General features: G+C 40.4%; 1 protein-coding gene across 1 annotated transcript in view; it reads left to right on the top strand.

Annotated features, from left to right (window-relative positions):
* Arhgap19 (Rho GTPase activating protein 19) overlaps positions 1 to 14,308 on the top strand; it is a gene marked incomplete in the record, with an annotated part of 71,671 nt that extends 57,363 nt beyond the window's left edge. Inside the window, 3 exon segments of the mRNA XM_013506225.1 lie at positions 5,933 to 6,043; positions 6,705 to 6,783; positions 10,725 to 14,308. Coding sequence (XP_013361679.1) covers positions 5,933 to 6,043; positions 6,705 to 6,783; positions 10,725 to 10,735 — 201 coding nt within the window.
* Positions 14,309 to 18,619: the final 4,311 nt, after the last annotated feature.

The following is an 18,619-nucleotide window of genomic DNA, read 5'->3' as shown; positions in this document are numbered from 1 at the left end:
TGTAGCCTGGGCTGCCCTTGAACTCATGGCAATCCTCCACCCTCAGCCCCCAAATGCTGGGATTGGAGGCTTGTGCCATTAAACCCAGCATGTCTCACCTTGCCTCCTGCTCCCCCTCCTCTTACCTCTGCACTTTTCTTCTCTGTCTCTGTCTCTGTCTTTCCCTCCCTCCCTCTCTCCCTCTCTCCCTCTCTCCCTCTCTCCTTCTCCCCCTTCCCCTTTTCCCCCTCACTCTTTTTGAGATAAGTTCTCATTATGTGGTCCAGGGTGGCCTTGAACTCACTATGTTGCCTATTCACAACCTCCTCCTTCTGTCTCCTGAGTGCTGGGATTATAGGCATGCACCCCAAGCCTGACTTTTCTAATGCATAAAACATTGTCTTCTGTCCTAAGGATTCTGTAGGGGGTTAATTTGTAAGACAGAATTTGGAAAAGCTTTTGTTTCAAAGCATTTTGCTGTGTTTCAAACCAGAGAAATGAAATGTGTTTCATTTCTCTTTCAAACCAGAGAAATGAAATAAAAAATAGAGGTCCTTCCTTCTTTTCTGGGCCCGAGGACAGAGGTCTTATTCCTGACCAGTATACCCAGTCTCTCTTACTTTCTGTCCTACCTTGTACTACACCCTTCTTTATGTAAATTGCCAAACCTATGGAGAAGTGAGGAAGTTAAGAGACTGGGGAAATTGTTAGAAAAATGGATTTTAGTGAGCTTGATGTTTCAATTGTTGTATTCTCTTTTCTCGTATCAAAGTCATTAAAAATCTTGTTTTTAGAATAAATACAAGATATATTTCTGTGCTATTGATGCCATCAATTGCAGATTGAGTTGACAGGTTACTAACAGTCTGAATTTGTAGTTAAGGAATGTTGCCATCAGGTGGCAGTAGATAACTTGATTATGGGGTTCAAATTTCCATGTGCACAAACTAATAAGCAGGTTCTGCTTAGCTTGGAGAGAGATTAGCACTATTGAGTGTTCTACTATTTTTCTTTCAAAAATTGTTTTAACATTACTAAGATATATAAATCCAGCAACACTATGGAGCCCTTTAATTAAAACTTTAAACATTTGTCTTAAAAAATGAATGACTTCTAATTCTTTTTGTCCTTTAAGGAGCAACTGTTAGCTTTTGTTTGTTTTCTTTTAGCTTTTTGAGACAGGGTACTGTAGAGGCAGGTTTCAGACTAATACTCTTCCTTCCTCAGCTCCCCAAGTGTTGGGGCTACAGGCATGAATGACCATGCCTGGTTCTGCAAGTTCACTTAACTCTGATTTTGGTCCTTGTTAGCATTTCTGGGAGTCTAGAATTCACGGTTTTGATCTGCTGAGGCCAATAGATTTTGGGACATTAGGTTTGTTTGACATCAAAATTTCCTTTGCTGTCAGCATAGTGAATAAGCAACTCATGAAATGAAAGAGAACATTTGCAAATCATATATCTGGTTAGGAGTTAATATCCAGAATATAACTTCTCAGCAAAAGTCCTATGACTCTACAACATAAAAACAACCTCATTAAAAGGTGGGTAAAGGATTTAAGTAGATATTTCTCCAAAGAAGATATACAAATGATTGAGAAATACATGAAAACATGCTCAGCATCACTAATCTTGAGGAAATGTAAATTAAAACCACAATGAGATACCACCTCATGCCCCCTAGGATGGATATTATTAAAAGAACAGAGAATAACAAATGTTGATTAGAGCATGGAGAAACGAAAACTTGTACACCGGTGGGAATGTTAATGGTGCAGGTGCTATGGAAAACCATGTTACAATCTTTTTTTCCACTTTTTAAATTAAGTTTACTGGTATATTTTAGGTATACATAATGATCACATTCATTATAGGGCATTTGTATCATGATATAACTGGATTATTTTTTTTCCCATTCTCTTACCCTCCCTTTAACCCCTCTTCCCTGCCTTATTTATGAAAGCTTTGTTTCCATTTTTTCCTTCTTTTCTCATGTTTTTTCTTTTCCCTTTCTTCCTTTCTCTCTCCTCCCTCTCTAGTTCCCCTTCCTATTTGGACGTTTTCTTCCCATTTCCCAATATCTATTATACATTTTGGTCCTTATTTACACTTTCAGTTTCTCACACCAGAGAAACAATGTGGTATTTGCACATATGTGTCCAGTTTATTTCACTTAAGAGTTGGCCTCAAGGTGTATCCATTTACCTAGGAATGTCTCAGCCTTATCCTTCTTTATGGCAGAGCAGCATTCCTTTGTATAAAAAATTCATATCTTCTTTAGCCATTACCAGTTGATGGGCATTTGGGTTGTTTCCAAGGTTTAGCTATTACAAACTGCTGCTATAAACATGGGTGCACATATATCGCTGTGGTATGATATCTTTTTTTTTTTTTTTGATATTTTTAATTCTTTCAGGAAGCCACTAAGAAGGGGAATAGCTAGGTCAAATGGAACCTTTACTTTTAGTTTTCTGAAGAATCTCCACACTGACTTCCACAGTGGTTGCACCAGTCTACATTCTCTGCAATTCTACCAGCAACGGAGAAGGGTTCCTTTTCCCCCACAGCCCCTTCAACATTTGTTATTGATGAAGTTCTTGATAATAGCCATTTTTTCTGAAGTGAGATGGAATCTCAGTGTTGTTTTAATTTGCATCTCTAGAATAGCCAATGATGTTGAACATTTGTTTAATATATTTATTTGCCATTTCTACTTTTTCACCTGAGAAGTATGTATTCATTTCAGATGCCATTTTTGATTGGGCCTTTAAATTTGGGGGGGGTCTGATTTTTTTTGAGTTCTTTATATACTCTAGATATTAGTCCTTTGTCTGAGGAATAGCAGGCAAAATATTTTTTCCTACACTGTGGGTTGTCTCTTTACTCTGTTTTTTTTTTTCCTGTGCAAAAGCTTTTTATTTTTTTATTTTATTTATTTTTTCTGGTACCAAGAATCGAACTCACGACCTCACACTTGTCAGGCAGGCGCTGTGCCACTGAGCTAAATCTCCAGCCCCTGCAGAAGCTTTTTAATAAGGTGAGACCCCAGTTGTGTGGTGTGATAGTTTCTGTGCAATTGGACTTTAGTTCATGAAGTCTTTGCCTACACTGATGTCTTCAAGAGTTCTACCTGTTCTGCCTTCCAGTAGATTTAGTGTTTCTGTTTTAATATTTAGATCTTTGATCCATTTCAATTTTAGTTTAGTGCATGGTGAAAGATATGGGTCTCTTTTAATCTTTGGCATGTGGAAAGCCAGTGTTTCCAGCCTCTTTAATAAATGGTGCTGGTAAAGCTGGCTTTCCACATGCCAAAGATTAAAACTAGACCCATATGAGAGTCTTTGAAAAAAATTTAAAAATAGAATTACTTTATGGTTCAGGAATTCCACTTCAGTGTATATTCAAAAGAATTAAAGGTTGGGTCTCAAGGAGGTGTTTGTTCAGTGCTTATAGCAGCACTGTGCACAGTAGCCAGCAGGTGGAATCAATCCAGCAGTTCATTGATAGGTTAATTTATCGAGTAAACAAAATATGGTACAAACAGACAAAAGAATATTATTGATCCTTAAACGGGAGGAAATTCTGACATATGCTATAATATGAATGGACCTCAAAGACATACTAAGTAAAATAAGCCAGTCACAAAAAGACAAATATTGTACAGTTCCATGTTTATGAGGTACCTAGAGTGATCAAGTTCGCAGAGGCAGAAAGTGGAATGGAAGTGGTCAGCATCTAGGGGTGTATGAAGGGAATGGGGAGTCATCTAATTGGTATGGAGCAGTGGTGGTGAACCTGTGGCACACATGTTATTTTTCTTTTAAGACAAAAGATGATTATGAGTTGTTTTTTCTAAAGTAAAACCTCAGGATTCAGGTTTAGTTGCTGTGTTAGCTCTTTGCAATAAGTAAGTGGGTTTTGGGTTCCAGTTTGGGCGCTGCACTCATCTCTCAGAGGTTTGCTATCCCTGGCATAGAGTTGCTGTTTGAGAAGATGAAAAGGATTATGGAGGTGAATAGTGGGGTAACGGTTGGACAAAGTTGTGAATATACTTCATGTCACTGAACCATACACTTGAAAGTGGATAAAATGGTAAATTTTATGCATATTTTCCATAGTTTAAAAAAATTCTTGTTACTAGAACTCTAGAAGTACATTCACCTGCTCATGGCTAGTATAAAATGAACAACCTGCTGTGGTGGTGCATGCCTATAATCCCAGCACTCGGGAGGCTGAGGCAGGAGGGTTGATGGAGTTTGAGGCCAGCCTGGGCTACATAGTGAGATACTGTCTCAAAATAAAAACAGAAACAACCCCCCCACCATAAAATGAACAACCTTAGTTTATTATAATTTTTTTCTCCCCAGTTGGAAAAATCTGTTACTCTCTATGACTTCTCTGTTATAAAGATGATTGATAAAAGGTATAGTCAAATAAGTGTTTCTTTAACTGAAGTTAGATAGCATAGTTTTCTATCTGTGCTTTAGGTGTTGGTTTTAGGTGTATCAGCTAATTATTGCTTGAAATGTAAATAGATAGTTTCTTCCTTGGTTGCTGCTCACTTCTTTACTGAGAAAAATTTAGAACTTTAGAATTTATAGAACAGCTTATAATTACATTAGATAAAACATTTTGGAACAATAATTTTATTTATTACTATGATTACTGTCTTTTGAGGCTTATGCAGTTCAGGCTGGCCTTGAACTCCCAACAGTCCTCCTGTCTCAGCTTTCTGAGTGATGGGATTATAGGTGTGTTTCCCCATGCCTGGCTATTATTATTTTTTGAGATGGAGTCTCACTAGGTAGTTTAGACTGGCATTGAACTCACTATGTAGTCCAGGCTGGCCTCAAACTCATGATCCTCTTGCCTCCCAAGTGCTGCGATTATAGGCACGTGGCACCATGCTTGGCTGCACATGCTGAGATTTTTGAGCTGATAGTGGATGTAGGCTTTGCTCAGTAGCTCCAAAGGAGAGTAATAAGATGTCTTTTTAGCAGTTCATTGGAAGCTTTACAACCAGTCTTGTGGCACTCCTATTCCAGCATCCTCTCAAATGGTACTTGACTTCTGAAAAGAGGATGTGTTGTTTGTATTTTTCTAGCATTTCTGTGTTTTAGCTATTTGATTTCTATCCTTTATTTAAAAATTTAAAATTTAATCCCCCTTCAGCTTTATTAATGTATAATTGACAATCTGTCCTGCTTTGATCTCTCTTTTTGGCTAGTTTTTTTCCCCTAGAATTCCTCATGTACATTAATTTATTAAATTAGAATATCCTGAGTATTGCTATTGATATTTATAATGTAGAGTTAATGTTTTAGTTTTTGCATTCAGATTTATTCTTTAGGGGAAAAAAAGATGATTTCTCCAAAGAGGGTAAAATTGTCACTGTCAGCTCAGCTTTTAAGCTGTTCGGTGATGAAAAGGCTTTTAGTCTTGCTCTGAATGGCAGTATAGTCATGTGATCCTGTTAAGAAGGCCTGTACCCTCTTGTGGCTATATTAGTATCTCAGAATTTCTCCAAATTCTCTAGTTCTGTGTGAGGAAATGACAGGGAAGCAAAATCTTAGAACAGAACAGCCTACATATCCTTAGAGGGGAGGGGCAATAGGCTCTTAGCAGCTACCAGCGACAACACACTTCAGGGAAAAGTCTATATTGGTAAGTAACTGATGTTTCTTTTATGGTTTCAGAGAAACACTGCAGTTGGCTTATATTAGCTGGTTTAAATTAAGCATAAAGTTGATTCTAATATCTCAGCTCTTTTAAGTTTTTGGAAAGTAATTACTTAAAGAAAAGCCTTCTTTTTATGAGATGGCTGGAGGGTACATGCAGAAGTTGTCAGAGTGGTTTTTTTTTTAACCTAAGGAAACTAGTTTTGAAGACAAGTATGCTTACAGTAGAGATACACTAAATGTTTGTAAATCAAATCTTTTCTGTTCCTAAATCAGCGCAAAGTCCTGGGAAACCAGATGATGTCAGAAAAGAAAAACAAGTATCCTACTCCAGAATCTGTGGCCATGGGTGAATTGAAGAATGGCAGCAAAGAAAATATGAACTTAGTAAGATACTGTTCTGTGGACTTTCTGGGTGTGTACAATGGTAGAAAGGAAAAAACAGATACACTGTCTTTTGGTTTACTGTGTTTTTCTTGGCCATTCAAATGTTTTCAACTATTTTGACATTCAATGATTTGACTTTTTCCTCAACTAACCCTTTTATTTATAGTATTTTCTTTCAGTGGGTTTTCTTTGAATCATTTAGTACACGTCTTGAGTTTAAGAAGGATATAGCTAGTCACAAGCTCAGATGACCAGTAGAATGAACAGCTCAGAAACAAGTGCTGGAAGGTGCAGTTAATTCTTCCTGGGAGCCCTCACAGGGCAGATACCATTTGAGCCAGGCCTCCGTAGGCTCTGCATTACCTGTAGGGTACTTCTTCAAGGTATCCCAGGTATAGCTACTTCATCAAGTCAGCATGAGTCTGTTAAGATTAATGAGGTATAAATATGTGAGTCTTGGTGAAACTCCTCCCATTGAAATTGAATGAGTAATTGATTCCTGTTAGGAAGCTCTCTCTATATTGATTCCTGTTAGGAAGCTTAGGAAGCTCTCTCTCTGTACCTGTTAGGAATCAATCTCTATAATTGATTCCTGTTAGGAAGCTCTCTCTCTCCACTGACATTGGAATGTTTAAGCCACCATAAAATCTTTTTGTTACAGTTATTTTCTGACTCTCCAGCTGTCATGATGACACCAACAAGATTGAAATGGTCTGAGGGGAAGAAAGAGGGGAAAAAAGGTATCAATTGTACTTGCTTTCTTTTCTTACTGAATGTAGTTTCTTTCTGCATCAAATCAGTAGTGTTTTTTTTTGAAAATGACTGGGCCAGATCTTTACCCCTGAATTCCTTCATTAGATGGGTGTTCTACTCAGTACCGCCCTAGGTGTTGAGGGGTTGAAGGTAGAGCTTCAAACAGATGACCTACCTGGTCCCTGCCATCTTCAACAGCCAGTTCTTTCAGAACTCGAGTTTCCACCTCTGAAAATGAGGCTGAAACAGATTTAGCACTTTTATTCCAAAATTTTAAAGCTTGAGATGCTCTAAAACTCTAAAACTTTTTGAGTCCCAAGTATTTTGGCTTTCAGAATTTTGGATTAGGATTGTTTAGCTGGTCTATGTGAATATCCCCAAATCCAAAAATCTCCAAAATTTGGGTGAAGAATAATCATTAAATAGTTACATTTATTTCACAGGTTTATCGTAAGACTTGGTTGAAATAATTGTTAAAGCATCAACAAATTATAACGGTTGTTATTAAAGAAAACCAGATCAGACTTAGCCTTGTGATACAAGGTTCATGTGGTAGGTGAAGTGCTCTTTGGCTTGACAGGCTCACTTTATCCCCTAGACAGTATATTTACTGTTTGAAACACCAGTATTAGAAAAACAAAACAAAACAAGACAAAACAAAACAAAAGCCCACTCATTGTGGATGAACTTTTATTCTTTTCTGGAATACTAGATTTTAGGATGGTCTTGTTATTTACATTTGAATGAATTATCTGAGCTCTCTTTTCATGCTCGTTGCTTCTGACTTCTTGGCAGGGCTCACTGATTGAGGCAAGATCAGTGTTTGAGTTATTTATGTCTAAATTTTTTATCCTATATGTTTGTGAGTTAAAACTGTAAGTTATTTTTGAAGGCTATTTTGTTTTGTATCAATTACATCTTTTGTCACTTTCATTTTTGAAGATGAGCAGAAAATAATAAATCTTTCTCTAACTTGACAGTTCTGCTTTGGAAAGAAAGAAAGGAATTTAACAAATAAGCTAGTGTAGTATTTCCCAAAGAAGCTTTAGAGTAGAATGCTTTTTTATTTTGTTTCAGCACTGTGGATTAAACTCAGAGTCTTTACACTGAACTGCACCCACCTTCCTCACTTCCTTTATTTTGATTTTGAGACGTATCTTACTAAGCTGCCCAGGATGGACTCTAACTTGTGATCCTTCTGCCTCAACCTCTTGAGTAGCTAGGGTTACAGGCTTGCACTACCATACCTGTTAGAGCAGGGAGTCTTTACTTGTCTGTGGACCTGCTAAGGTATCTAGTAAAGTTTTTTTTTTTTTTTTGGTTTTTCTCCAGTACCGGGAACCGAACTCATGACCTTGCGCTTGCTAGGCAGGCGCTTTGGCCGCTGAGCTAAATCCCCAGCCCCTTGTTTGTTTTTTGAGATAGGGTCTTTATACATAGTTCAGGCTGACCTTGAACTCAATATGTAGCTTGAGCTGGCCTCAAACTTGTGGTGATCCTCCTGCCTCAGCTTCCTAAGTGCTGGGACTATAGGCGTGCACCTGTAACAGGCCTGGCTTAAAGTTTCAGTTTTCTCTTTTTTCCTTCCTTCCTTTCTTCTTTCCTCGCTTCCTTCCTTCCTCCCTTCCTCCCTTCCTTCTTTCCTTCCTTCCTTCCTTCCTTCTTCTTTCCTTCTTCCCTCCCTCTCTCCCTTCTTCCCTTTTTCCTTCCCTCCCTCCTTCCTTCATTCCTTCCTTTCTTTTTTTCTTTCATTCATTCATTTATTCATTTAAGTTTCTATAATTGTAAATACAGTATATTTTTTTCTTCAGTACTGGGGATTGAGCCCAGGGCCTCGAGCATGCTAGTCAGATCTATTCCACTGAGCTACATCCCCAATCCTTTTTAAATTTTATTTTGAGACAAAGTCTTGGTAAGTTGCTGAGGCTGACATTGAACTTGTGATCCTCTTGTCTTAGTCTGCAGAGTAGCTGAAATTACAGGCATGTGCCACCACGCTCAGCAATGCAGTCTTTTATGTGAGTGCATGTGCACATTTTTCTCATGTTTTTATATACAAAACACTGTGTATTGTGTGTGTATGTGCATATGTGTCTGTACCTATAGCTTTTATTAGATTCTCATAAATGTTAGTGGTTTAGAAAAAAGGAAAGGCCCACAGATAATAAATGACCTTTAGTTGGATGAAGTACTGGCATTTTCACTTTCCTCTCTCTCCGTCACTATACCCTGGAACACCTGCCTTGGTGTAATGATGCTACCCTATTGTTGTTCTCTTCTTCTAATTCTTTTCCTTTAACTGGCTTACTGTTGTCTGCCTAGCCATCTGCTTTCACTTGTTGTTGTTTTAAAAATCTATCTTAAGTTCTCTATGCTTTTTTCCTGTTACTCCCACCCCCCTTTGTAGCTCAGTGTACTTCCTCAGCTCAGTTCCGCTCTCTGAGTGATAACTATTCCCCAAACAACGTCTCCAGGTCTGAACTTGTCTTCTAGCCCTCAAGCCTCCAAACCCAGGGGCCTGCCATACATTTCTTTTACACAACAATGCATACAGTCCGAGGGTTTTGATACTGATGTTTATAAAAGTAATAACTATTCTTTGAAGAAGATAATGCAACTTTATTATCTTCATCAATAACAATAGAAAAAACACTTTTCTTTAGCACAGAGTTTGTCAACCTTTGCATTATTGACATTTGGGATCCTTAGTTGCTTTTTTTTGAGTTTTTAATATTGTTTATAAAAAAGCATCAAAAATTTCAACATCCACTGGTTTTTGGTGTACAAAGTGTAAAAGAGAACATCAGATATAAGTTCCCATATGAACTACAATGAAAATACCCATAGCACTCCACACACACAAAATCTTTTTTTTTTTGGTTTTTCTCCGGAACCGGACTCACGACCTTGCACTTGCCAGGCAGGCGCTTTTGCCGCTGAGCTAAATCCCCAGCGCCTAAATCTTTACTTCAATTACCACATGTAAGGCAGTCTGCACAAATGACAATAGCACGTTCCCTCCTTGTTACTTATTGTGGGAGCCCCCTTGTGCATTTGATGATGTTTGGCAGCATCCCTAGCTGTTTCCTGGTGGATGGCACTGACACCCTTTCCCTAGTTGTGATGAAGAAAAATATCTCCAGACATTACTAAATGTCCCTTGAGGAGAATGGGGAAGGTCATTCCTAGATGACAACTGATTTAGTACCTGCTTATTAGTGGGCATTATTTTCAGTAGTGACTATCTTGTTCTTCTAAGACCGCCTAAATTCTACCTCCTCTTTGAAACCCCTGGCTAATCCAGCCAGATAGAGTTATATTTTTGCTTTGAAGTCTGACTGATGCTACTGAATTGTAGGCATTTAATATGATTCATGGTATTTACTTTACATGTATTGTCTCATCTCTGTATTTGGTTTATCTTCCAGAAGATGTAATATATTTGTAGCCCTTTGTCTTCTACCTTGCCCTGGTAGCCATTTAGTGGACATTTGCTGATGAGGGTGCAGTGGTGATAAGAACATGAGCTCTGCATCACTTAGGAGGCCGGTTCTCTGCTTCGCTGCGTTAACAGCCATATGTCCTACAGCAAGTTCACCATGTAGGCTATAGATTCTTCACCTAAAAAAACGGCAGGTAGTTGCACAGGCACTTGTGAGGAAAAACAAGGTAATGTACGTAAGGAACTTAGAGTAACACCTGGCACAGACTATGTACTTACTAACTGGCAGGTTTTTTTTTTAACCAGTAAGATGATTTAATGATCAGGCTGACCAGGTGGTTTTCTTGGAAGAGAGTCAGACTCTGAATTTCTTTCTTTTGCAGGTTAGAGAAAATATTTAGTATCGACTGTAGCTTTTAGGTGGGAGGTTTGAAAAAAGTTATATTTATAAACATATCTAATGCTTTTGTTTCTCCTTCAACCTAGGATTCCTCTGAAGGATCTAGAGTTCTCCTGTCTCCCACCCAGAATTTAGTGGGCCAGCTATCATTTCTACTCATAGTGAAGCTTGGACTTGCAGCTTGCTCGCTGCTGTTTGAACTGAAAAAGCTGACTAATCCTGTGACCCGACTGATACCTCTAATCCTACTCACTGGATGATGTTTGTAAGCTGTGCCTTCAGAGAGAGTGCTAGGGTCTTTCTCTCTTTTTCAATATTATGGGGAAACCACTACCCAGCCAGCAGCATATACAGTACAGTAAATGGGCAGAACCAGGGACCTCCAGTGCTCAGTCAGTGTTTTTAGGCCAATTCTGTTTTTAAAAATAGGAAATTTTGTGCTCAACTGCCATTTTTTTAAAAAAAAGTACTGTCAACCATAATGGGTTGATATTATATTCTACTGATATTTTGGACTTCTCTCATGTTTTGATGTGTTGCTTATTGTTTATCTGTTTTAAAATGCATTTTAGGGGGATTGGTAATTGAAACGGGCTGTAAGCTAGAAACTTCCATCCTTTTTTACCTTAGGCTTTGGGAAAGTTCCTTATCTCATGAGGCCATATTCTTTAGCATCTTATTTATCTTCAAAGAATTTATAGCTTTCTTGGAAATTTAAAATTATCTTTTTGGGGTCTAGATTGCAGGGTATTTGACCTCTAGTGTCAAAAAAGGAGAGTTCAGAACAATATTTTAGCAAATTTTAGTTATTAAACTATTTTTCCTCTCTTCCTCTGTTCATCCTTCCCCTCTTAATCTCTCCCTTTTCCTTAGTGATGTGAAAAATTGTGTGGTTGTTGCAGTTGTTTCCTTCCCTCAGTATCTTCTCATCTACAACATCTCTGGTACTGAGTGAATACTTCTGTGCCAGATCACTGCGACTCACGAAGTCCCGGACAGCCTTATAGAGGATTGCTGAAATCTGTGCATGTGGTGGGCAGCTCTCAAGTGTGTCTGGAGGGCCTGGCTGACTGTGGGTGGACTCTGTCGCACCTTCCTAGGAGTCATACGTGCAGCTAGACCATTTCCCGAGAGCAGGTTGCAATTGGAGGAGAGGGGTGGATGGGCTGTACAGGGCCCAGAGCATTCTTACTTGGAAGCCATTGTGGCTTACCACCAGTGCTCAGGGACAATTGCTGCAGTGCCTGGTCCTTGTCAGAATGGGCACAGGTAGCAGGTGGGAGATGGGGCTAGAGTATTTGGCTTTTGGGTTGGGTATGTTCACACAGGTTTGAGGTGAGCAGTGGCATGGCATTGATCTTAATGAAGGGTTCACTGCCCAGAGTAGTGTGTGGCAGGCGGAAATGTTCTGGTTTATCCCTGGTTCTGTTAAGCTGTATACCATTCTTACCCTATGTGTTGGAGCTGAGTCAGGCCCACTGTGGAGAAGAAGGTGCCTAGCGAAATATTGTTTGCTGACCTATCTTTAAACAATTGAAAATGCTGCATTATTGCTGAAATGATGAATGACTCTGGAATAGCAGAGTTTGGCTTTATGTCTGGGTGACAACCCTCTTTTCCATCCTGTAGTGTTTCTTTTGCTGCTGTTAACCCATTTGTGAAGAAAATATACAATTGGGCCTTCCAACATGATAAATTGGGGCAGTAAAGGTATAGAAGTATAAAACTGCTTAGGAGCCCCTTATTCTACAGCAGTCTTAGGTCATTCTTTAAAATATTCACAAGTAAATGCACATGACTTTTTTTCTTATTAGGAAAAAATGCATTTTCTTGTATCAAGTAACAGCAAATTCAGAGACCCCTTTGGTATCACTAAATCAAAGTAGTGTTCTTCCTTAACTCAGTACTTTTTCTTTATTCATTTAAGTGTGTTTATCCTGGAGTGGTGTGGTGGTCTCTTATGTATGGTCTGGTATCAGGTAGAGGGAGCAGAAAGTGACTCAGTGGCTGCTTGTCATCCAGTTTTGTGCTGTTTTATGCTGTTTGAGAGGTGCCTGAGACTTAGGAGATGCTAAGGGATTGGTCACTGCGGGCAGTATCCTGCGGTGAGAATGATGAGAGAGGTGTGTCCCATGTGCACATGCTTGGGCGGCTTATGTTTGTGTATGGGTATGTGTGTTATTTATTGAATATGTGATGACCCTTGTTTTAAGGGTATTATAGGTCATTTTTCTTATAGAAGCTGTGATCCAGTTGGAAACCAAATTTGAAGAATAAGCAGCAAAATTTTCTACGTTATAATCTGTAACTATTCTAATCCTGTGAAATCTTATGATAAACTTAAAAAAAAAACTTTTTCATTTCACAGAAGGTTACTATATCCCTTCTGACTTAGTAAGCAGGTATTTTTGAGCCAGTATTTAATTAATTTTTTTAACCTGTAAGGTGTTTAAAAATCCATTTTGTTGTGTTTATTTTTCATATGGGAACAATCTCTTTGGAAGTGCCTTTTGTGGTTTTTAAAGCTTCATTTTTTTCTGGGGTCAGTTGCCATGGGTTTTGATGTGGTGTCAATTTGGAGCACTGTATTTGTGCCAGGGGAACACAGCATAAAAACACAGACTGCTTCCTTGACTAAGATCTGTTTGGGTGAGCTGCATTGGATAGATTAGTGGAAGCTGCAGGCACTGAGTTTTCAGCCTTTTACAGTGATGGGCTTTGGCATTTGGGACCGATGAATCTTGGTCGAAAAACCCCAGTGTAGCAATGAAAGAGGGTCAGGAGATAGGGGTTATACCTGAGTGCCAGAACATACAAGAGGAGCAGGTAATGAATCATAATCAAACCACAACTCATCCTGCACAAAGGAAAGCTCTTTACGCTGATTGTCCTTCCAGGGTCAGTCAGGAATGACAAGGGGAGGGGCACCCTTAGGTGGTACAGAGTGGTTTTGACTATGGTGACCATTGGCTGTGCCAGAGGTGGCTGTTTTGTTGGTCCATAAGGAAGCCAGTTGATCTTGGTGTTAGAGCAGGTCATTCTTTCCTCCAGAGTGGCAATCTTTCTGTTCAGCTTCCCTAGTAGGAGCTTCTGGGAGCATACGGTTTAAAACACTGCATCCTAGGGGAATTTGTGGTCACTGGGACTGTGCCCCACGGTGCCTGCCAGTGTGACCAAGCAGTGGGAGGCCATCCTTGGGAATGACCATCTCTAGACTTCACCTACTTCCATGCTTTTTGCTGGCCTCCCAAGGGGTTGGAAGGTGATAGCTCCTATTCTGAGGCCACTTCTGTGTAGAACTACTTTCCCCAGGAGAGAGCCTCATCCTTTCCTTCCTCTGCTCTGAAGGGTGCTGAAGACAGGGCCTAGCTTTAAATCTGGATATCGGCCAGACTGCACAAGATTTGGGAAAAATTTAGTCCCTAAGATGCAAAGCTTTTGAATGCAGTGGTAATTAGCCAGTGGCAAACTCACTGTGGAAAGCTGGCTTTACTAGAACAACTACTGCTGAGATCAGGGTAGAGTTGTTGGAGGCAGATTAGTGAGGAGGTGGAGTACAAATAGCTGGAGTGCTTGAGTTACCCTGGAAACGAGTGTGTAAGGCCACAGCTCATGCTGAAGAGCCATTGAGCATGCCTCTGACATGTTTAGGGACCAGCACATCCTGTCAGGAAAAAAAAAAAATGCCCTCACCCCAGGGGACCTTTCTTCAGAGCAGAGTTTGCCTTTGCCCTGTCCCTGAGCTCATTCAAAAACCTAACCAGGTTTCTTAAGAGGTTTCACCATTTTTACTTTTCATTCTTGTTTGACTATATATAATGTATGTGTGTGTAATTATAAAGAAACATATGTATTATGTTTTATATTCTTGCATTATCCTGAAATTAAATTTCTTTTGTTTCATATCCATAGGCTTTGACTAGTCTCTTGTGCATATATTTTTTTTTTTTTGGTACAAGGAATCGAACTCAGGACCGTGTAGCATGCTTGCCAGGCAGGCCCTGGGCCACTGAGCTGTATCCCCAGCCCTCTTGTTCACATTTTGATGGGCAGATTATTTAAGGAGAGGTTGCCTCTCATTCTGAGCAATGAGAAACCTCTAAGAAAGACTCCATTTTGACTTGTCTTCCAACTGGGCGATGGGAGGATCAGGAAGAGTGGGGCTTGGGGCAGATAGAGTTGAGGTTGGAGCTGATGGATTCTGAGCTTCCTCATTCCCTGTGGCTGAGTCCAGAATGGGAAGTGCTGGTCTTAGCTTCTCATGTAACCTCTTATTTCCTCAGTTAAACATAAGGAAGGAGCTGGCTGTAGCGGTGTACACCTATAGTCCCAGCTATTTGGGAGGCTAAGGAAGGAGGATTGCAAATTTAAGGCCAGCTTGGGCAACTTAGCAAGACCCTGTCTCAAAATGTAAAAAGAATGCCTTTGTGCTTGCTTAGCATGTGTCAGTTCCTGGGTTCAATCCCTCATACTACAAAAAAAGAAAGAAAAAAGGAGGGGATCAGGGATGATAGTTACAGTAAAAGTTAGGTGATATTTTCGTTGGAGAATGGAAGCGACAATGTTTAGGTAAACCTTGTTTAATTCTTTTGGGTACTTTCTTAGTCTGTCCAGCTTGCTATTGCAAAATACCACAGACTTCTAAACACAAATTTTTGGGTGCAGTGGCATATGTGTGTAGTCTTAGCTACATGGGGCTGAGGTAGGAGGCTCACTTGAGCCCAAGAGTTTAAGACCAGCCTGGACAACATAACGAGTGCCCTTCCCACAAAACAAAGCAAAGCAAAGAAAAACAAAACCAAACAAAACAGTAAACCCACAAATTTTTTTCTCATGATCTGGAGGCTATGAGGTCTGAGTTCAAGGAGCTAGCAAGTTTTGTGTCTGATGAGGCCATCTTTCCCTGTGACCGTGCATGGTGGAAGGAATTCTTTTTTTAATTTTTTTGGTACCAGGAATCAAACTCATGACCTTGCACTTGCCAGGCAGGCTCTGTACCGCTGAGCTATATCCCTGGCCCAACATGGTGGAAGGGATGACGATCTCTTTGGGGCCTCTTACAAAGGCACCAATCCCATTTTCGAGTGCTTTGCCCTTGTTACTTATTCCCTCCCACAGGTTCCACCTTCGGGTACCCTCACACTGGAGATTAGGTTTCATTATGAATTTGGGGGGAACACAAATACAAGGTCTACTGCAACTACTCCTTAGGACTGAACCTCTGTGTCCCTTTATCTGTAAGGCGGGGATAATGGTATCCAACTCAACAAGGCCATGCCTAGCACAGAGATTGTATTCTGGTGTCTGTGGCTGTGCATCAGGAAAACATTTGCCCCTGTAACTCTATGTGAAATTTTATATCCATTTGCAGTTTTTTAGGGGAAAGATTTCATACCTTCTACAATAATCTCAGATGAGTCCTTGACCACTGAAATACTAAGAACCATTAGCTTTCCTTCCATGCTGGCAGATGGCAAATATTCATTAAATGTTAATTCTTTCTCTCTGCCAAGGATTAATTTTATAATCAGCAGATTATTCATGCTGATGTAGTTATTTTGATAACAAAGGAGCTACTTAAATCCCAAATAGAAGGAAAAACTGCAGTTATCTTTGTCTTTATTCTGGTAACCACCCTTGTGTTTTTTTGTTGTTTTTTGAGACAGGGTCTCACTATGTAGCCCAGGCTGGCCTTTAACTTGCAGCAACCCTCCTGCCTCAGCGTTCCAAGTGCTGGGTTTACAGGTGTGCACCACCAGTGCTGGCCTTTGTGTTCTTCTTTAGCCAGCTTAGCTGTGTAGATGCTTCTCAGAACTACCCGTCTCTTTTTCTCTCCCAAGGATCAACATATATTACATGCTGTAAAGAAAGAAGCCAGGTATCTTCCTTGAAAGTGAAGCTTGGAGAGACGATGGGGCTATTCTGAAGAAAAAAAGAGGTGGCAGGGATTTTGAAAAGAGGAGAACATAATCTTTAATCACTGTGTTGAGGAAAGGAATGAAGTAGTGACGCATTAAACGTCGGGAAAGAAGACAACAGAGAAGTGGCAGGAACTCCTCCCTCAGCTCCCCTTCTCCCGGTCCGCTTCCGTTGCCTTTGACTCCTCTGGGGGCCTGGCCCACTCTCTATTCCTGCTGTTCTGAGCGAGAGGAGGGCAGGGAACGTGAATGATGAAGCGTGAATTCCAGGCTTAGTTACGATGTAGGGCATGTCATGCTTATTTAGATGCCTTAAGGCCTGGTCTCTTGATTTCCCTAACAGGAGTAAGAATAAAAATCAGAGTTGAGCAGTGACCAAATCTTGCTTCAACTTGATCATTGTTATCTTACTCTTTATCAGCAGCACCCACGGTCCAGATGCTCTGCCTTGGAATCAGGGTTAGAGTGAGCAGGAGTGGCCATTGGTGTCATTGCTAGCTTTCTCTTTTTATTCCCAGAAATAAATTCTTTTTATTTTTGGTGCCTTGAAAATTGAAGAATGCTTAATTCAGTTGAACCATATCCTTGGGTAAAAGACAAAGGAAACCAGCTGTCGAAAAACTGAATCTGAGGTGCTGGGCATGGTGATATATGCCTGTAATCCCAGTACTCGGGAGGCTGAGGCAGGAGGATTGCCATGAGTTTCAGGTCAGCCTGGGCTACGTATTTCAGGGCCATAGTGACACCATCTCAAAAAAGAAAAAAACCAACCCCCCCCCCAAAAAACCAAACTGAACCCGAGGGACAAAGAGTTCAAAGATATAGAGCCAGTGGGATAGAAGAGAGCTATAGTTCAGATGCACAAGGCATACGTTTTTCAGGACTCCCCCGTGTGCCATTGTGGGGGGATCAGTTTTCCACATGGCTACAGCTCGGGCTTCCAGCTCATGGCCATGGCAAGTGCAAATTGAAGGTTGTGCCTGAGATCACTACATTTGTTCATCATTGTGTTTTTATGATCTGCGTCCACTGGCCGTGGCTCAGAGGGGAAAACAGTGCTCTTCGAAGGGAAAATGTTAATGTACATACAGTCGTGTACTCTTAATGAGGGGCACCTGTCTTGAGAAATGCATCCTTAGATGTGAATCTGTGAAGTACTTCGACAAGCCTGGATGGTCCTGGTCAGTCCCTTGGTGCACCCTCCGGATGCCATCAAGAGAGGAGGTAAACAGATGAGTGAGCTGCTGCCGGTGTGATGTGGCGGACTGCTTTCCAGCGTATGTGCTAAAATAATGACGGAATACATAACCAGCAGTGTAGTTGTTTATTATCATTATCAAGTGTTGTGTACCGTACAGAGTGTTTATGTTACACTTTTATAGAAGCAGCAGCAAGGTGGGTTGGTTTGAACCAGCATCAACGTGAACACATGGCAAATGCATTGCTCTGTGTGTGACACAATGTTACTAGGCAATGGGAATTTTTCCGTTCTGACGTGATCTGGGGCCACCATCATCCAGGCAGTCTGCTGTTCACTGAAAGTCATGTAGCGCCTGATGTGTGTGGATGTGTTACAAATATTACATCAGATTTCAAGATCACAAATTTAAGCATCTTAAATATAGACATTAAAAAGAAAAGGATTAACCATCAGAAGCTGCTGCCCTGTCAGACTGCACCATCCGAGAAGCAAAAGAAACAAGCCAGCACAACAGGTGTGAGGAAGGCAGAGGTTCGATACTCTGTTCATTTCTGTAGATGTAAGTGTGCTATGCAAGGTCCTGATCTGAGCAGAAGATCCTATTCATGGGACTGTGAAACTGCCACCCTTAGAGAAACCCTGTCCTCTTTACAAAGGGGCGTTCTTTCAAAGATCTATCCAACGTGAAGCTCTGCATTGGGGCTGTTTTATCTGATGAGCTGTTCAGCAATTGTACTAGGGAAGTTTCAGCCTAAAAACAAATAGCACTGTTTTATAAAGAAATCCACTCACATTCTGTTTGCTCTCAGTTCAGTATAAAAAGTTAAATGGTCTTTATGGGATGGCCTCTACGCGGTCACCT

Source organism: Chinchilla lanigera, unplaced genomic scaffold (assembly GCF_000276665.1).
Source record: "Chinchilla lanigera isolate Chin_1 unplaced genomic scaffold, ChiLan1.0 scaffold00106, whole genome shotgun sequence".
Taxonomy (NCBI): Eukaryota; Metazoa; Chordata; class Mammalia; order Rodentia; family Chinchillidae; genus Chinchilla; species Chinchilla lanigera.
Note: the sequence above shows the minus strand (reverse complement) of the source record. Positions and strands in the feature narration are given on the sequence as shown.